The 4,763-nt window shown below is 30.1% G+C and overlaps 2 protein-coding genes across 2 annotated transcripts; both read left to right on the top strand.

The window, feature by feature from the left end:
* The first annotated feature begins 1,362 nt into the window (after window positions 1-1,362).
* On the top strand, window positions 1,363-2,890 carry LOC103310214. The gene is made up of 2 exons (XM_029492596.1): window positions 1,363-2,560; window positions 2,720-2,890. The coding sequence occupies exons 1-2, from the start codon at window positions 2,401-2,403 to the stop codon at window positions 2,869-2,871; spliced, it is 312 nt and encodes a 103-aa protein (XP_029348456.1). The 5' UTR covers window positions 1,363-2,400; the 3' UTR covers window positions 2,872-2,890.
* A 26-nt stretch (window positions 2,891-2,916) lies between these two features.
* Window positions 2,917-4,678, top strand: LOC115034979 (zinc finger MYM-type protein 1-like; the record flags this gene model as incomplete). Its single annotated transcript, XM_029492595.1, has 2 exons — window positions 2,917-2,920; window positions 3,110-4,678. Coding segments are annotated over exons 1-2 (1,573 nt in total), but the record flags the coding sequence as incomplete, so codon positions are not given.
* Between the last annotated feature and the right edge of the window lie 85 nt (window positions 4,679-4,763).

Genomic DNA, 4,763 nt, shown 5'->3' on the forward strand with positions numbered 1-4,763 from the left:
TTATTTTACTATTCGTAATATCCTCTGTGGCGACTAATACTGCATCTCTTCCGAATACTTGGCAATTGTTGTTTCTTATGATTATTTCTCCCGCTCCGTTTGTTTCTGTTATGAATGGTTCTCGTAAATCTGTACAACTTATTGTTAATGTTTCTTTTCCTGCATGAACCCACGTATTCCTATTTTGCAATTTTTGGTATATGATTCTCTGTAAATTAATTTTTCTTATTGTACATAACTCAGGATTAGAATATGTTTCGCGTCTTATCAGTGGCGGCTATCCTATACCTCAAGTGTATCGACGGATACACATGATTTTGGGGTGGGTCCGGGTGTGTGGGTAGGTGGTTGACTGCTTGACATATTATAGGTATTATATTATAATATAGTGTAAATAGCAAAGGGTATGTCATAATTATCTTGCTATATCGCTCCAATTAACGCTGGTTGCAGTAGCACTAGTAGCAGTAATGCAGGCATGAGACATGCAACATGCACTGACGCTGGGAGAATAGTCATGGCAATGCGTTCTATTAGAATTTAAATGTTAAAATGATTCTAATATGCTATTAGGTCTAGGTTAGGTTTTTTTATAGCATTCTCCAATAATTTTTAATAATTAAATGAAAAAAACCAAAAAAATTATATTATTCTTAAATTGATAACTTTAATTTTATTCATGCTATAAAAAAAATAAAAACGCTACGTCACAGAAAAATTTGTTTCCTATGTATTGTGGAATTTTTGTAATTCTACTATAAATACCAAGGGAGTGGTTTTGTTTCGCGCAAAACAGTTTTTTGCCATGTTGTACGCTTGTAAGACGAAGACAACGCATGCGGGTATAGCGTCCTCTTAAAGAACTCCGTGTAATAATATTATGACTTAATATGATAATGATAGTATAACACAGGGTCATTTGAGTGATAGCTGGTTGTTAATCCAAATTATCTATTTTTAAACTATTTTCGAAATATTTGGAAAAAATATGAAGAAGAAAAAAAATATTTTACGAAAAAAATAATTACTTTTAGAATATAATCAGGGTCTTGCTATAATAGACAATATTATAGTATAATGCAATTATGGTGTTGATTACAAGGAAACGGCTGAGATCCAACTACTGCCGATAATTGTTATCTTTATTGTATAACTTATGCCAAAATGATGATAACAATAAATTTATTTTTAGAATTGGGTACTTAATAATTAATTTTTGGAAATATAAACATTGATAACATGTTTTGTGCATTGTTGTTGGATTTTAATAAGGAATTGATTGAGTTGTGTTCGACGTGTTCAACGTGTTCGTACACTCATACGTACAGTTACAATCTACTGCATCGCTTACTACGTATTTTGTTTCATGTATGACATATGGTGATTGATGCATACGATATTATTATAATTTAATCTACGGTACCTACCTAGTTACCTATCTGCGAAGTGTCAATAAGTGTTTAATGAATAATGCTTGATTATTATTTTTATTAAAATGTCTGAATTACATAAGAGTTTGGTTTGCTTATGCGGAAAACAAAAATCCAATTTAAATGATACCAATTGGAAGAGACACATTAGTGCATGTAAAATAGTAGTTGAAAGGTCAAAAGTTTCAAAAACTATATCAACATTCTTTGTTAAAAAACGAGACAATTTGTTTGTTGACGAGGCATCAACATCAAGAAAAAGTAAGTAATGAATTCAACTTTTATAATTTAACAATTTAAGATTTTGAACTACTACCTATACTATAGTACTATAGTAGTATACCTAGTCCATAATATAACTTAAAATGTGTTTTTTATGTACCTAGAAGAAAAAAAAGCACACAATGTGGATAGAACCATGAATAAAAATTCTATTGGCGTTCACGTTACAGGAGCTGAAGGTAAGGCTAATTATTTTTAAATATTGGTTGATATTCTGTTGTATACATATATTTTTTTAATATTAAATGAAAATGTGCTCGTAACTCATAAAGATGTGAATATATTGTGAGGGTTGATTCCCATGAGCTAAAAGATAGTACCTAGGTATTATAATGTAATAAGTAATAACTTATAAGTAAACAATTAGTGATTAATTATTAAAATGCTATTCCTTTATAAGTTGCATAAACTATTATAAATTATAATTCTGATTTTGTTATATCTTATAGAGATTGCAAATCTAGAACTGCCTAGCCTGGAGGCAAATGAATATGCTGATGTTATTCAGGAAGTCTTGAAAGGAGATGTTGCTGAACTAGAAGGTAATTATTTAGTACCTACATGATACAATGTTTGTAAAAAGATTGTTATGAAGATCATACTACCAATGAAGTTGAAAAAAATATTAACAATGCTAAAATAAATGGTAATGCTTATATTTATTTAGTATTTTAAATTTGCATTTTGTATGTACAGTAGGTACATACGCATACTTTTAAAAACTGATACAGGTACTTTTACAACATTTTATTATGGCTTTGATGAATATTTTTTAGAAACAACCAGTGTATGTAATGTCAATATTGTCAGGGAAAAGGTGTTGAACACTGATGTTACCATGATAGAAGGTATAACTTTTAACTTACTAATTTTATTATAAATTACTTGTATTGAGTGTATAATAATAATGATATAGTGTATATATATAATGATCAAAACAAGGAACATCAAAACTTGTTTAATTTTAAAATTTAAATAATTTAATTATATTTATGTTATTTTAACAGTGCCTGTGTCCATTGATTATGCGTCTAATAATAATGTAATGAATGAGACAAATATTTCTAGCGAGGATCACACTACATACTTGAGACAAGATTGTATGACACCATTCAGTACTGAAACAGAAGGTATTATAACAAATATTTACATTTTTTAAAAGAACTATAATACATTTTCTCAATATTTCTCATGTGTTTGGAATATGTGTATAGTAAAATAAAAATACACACATACAAAAGTTCACAAACAATCAAACTTCTATTTTTCTATCTCTAGTTATTATAATTTTGTATTCAAATAAAATAACTATTATTATCATAATTTGTAATATGGTAATTTTACATATTGGAGTATGTTTATTTATTATTTTATTTGACCTTGTTTGTTTATTATAGATTTTTTTAATAATGAAAATACTACAAATGAAACCGTTAATGCTTGTGGACACATTTCCAATGATCCAGTCAGCTTTTGTCGCTCAAGGCCATTTTCACATGAAGTTATTGAATATCTCATAAAAAAAGGACCCTTTCAGCCCACTAAGGATGATTTGGTAAATTGTGAATTTCCAAAAGATAATTCTGGTCGGTCATTCCATGAATCATGGTACTGGAAAGATGTACCGGGTTGTGCTCCAGTCAAACGTCAGTGGTTAAGTTACTCAATAATAGAAAACAAAATCTTTTGTCACCCATGTATATTAATTGGGCGAAATACTAAAAAAGCATGGACATTAGATGGTTTTCAAGCATGGTCAAGAGCAATTTCCAGTATAGTTAATCATGAATGTAGTGATGCGCATATTGAAGCAACATTAAAACTTAAGTTAAAAAGTATTTCTTTACCTTTGATACCTGCAATTCAAGAACAGAAAAAAAAAGAAGTTGCTTTTAACAAAGAAGTAGTCAAAGATCTTATTGATATAACTATTTTTTTGGCTTCTAATGGTCTTGCTTTTAGAGGACATAGAGAAGGTTGGAAGGATAGAAATAGAGGTAATTTCTTATCACTTGTTGACTTATTTTCAAAAAGATCACCATGTATGGCAGCTTATACTTCTAAATTGCAAAATTCGAATAAAAAATCCCATGTTAGTTTTATTTCTAAACTTAGGCAAAATCAGCTGATTGATTCTGTAGCAGAAAGTATCTCGACAGTAATTCAAACAGATGTTAAGTATGCCAGATTTTTCAGTATATCTATTGATAGCACTTTTGATGCATCCAGGAAGGAACAAGTTGCATTCGTCATTCGTTATGTTCATAATAAAACTTCAATTATTTCAGAGCGTCTTATAGCAGTTAAAGAGTCCTCAAATACTACTGGACGTGACTTATTTTCTCTATTTCAACTAGTATGTTCAGAGAAAAATTTAGACTGGAAAAAATATCTAATCGGACAATCTTACGATGGAGCTCCAAATATGAGAGGACAATTTGAAGGTCTACGAAGCCACGTCCAAAAAGTAAATTCATCTGCTTTGTATGTATGGTGTCATGCACACCGCTTAAACTTGGTATTATCTCGTGCAGTTGGGTGTTGCAAAGATGCAATGGATGTTTTTGGAAGTTTGGAATCAGTTTTTACATTTCTTACAGCTGGAAAGTGTAGAGTTGAATGTTATGAAAGGCATTATAAACAACTTTATCCTAAACAACAAATGCGTCGGTTGAAAAGAGCCGCTACAACTCGTTGGATGTCTTACTCTGTTGCTCTTGTCACAGTATTAGACACATTTGAAGCTGTTGTAGCTGCCCTTGATGAAATAAAATCCAAAAAAGGTCCCGATGATAAAAAAATTGGACATCTTGCAGGGTGTCTAAGTGACTATCTTTTATCCGAGCGATTTTTGTTGATTGCTCATTGTTTCAAAAAAATATTTAGTATTCTTTCTCCAGTAAATCAAATTTTACAAAAATCTGATTTAGACTTGTTAGCAGCTGTGAATTGCATTGAAGAAACTCGTAAATCTATTCGAAAACTTCGTTGCGATACAGTTTTTATGGACATTGTTAAAGAAATGAAATATTTTGAATCTTCTTCGTCATT

The sequence above is a fragment of the Acyrthosiphon pisum genome, unplaced genomic scaffold (assembly GCF_005508785.2).
Source record: "Acyrthosiphon pisum isolate AL4f unplaced genomic scaffold, pea_aphid_22Mar2018_4r6ur Scaffold_21853;HRSCAF=25080, whole genome shotgun sequence".
Classification (NCBI taxonomy): domain Eukaryota; kingdom Metazoa; phylum Arthropoda; class Insecta; order Hemiptera; family Aphididae; genus Acyrthosiphon; species Acyrthosiphon pisum.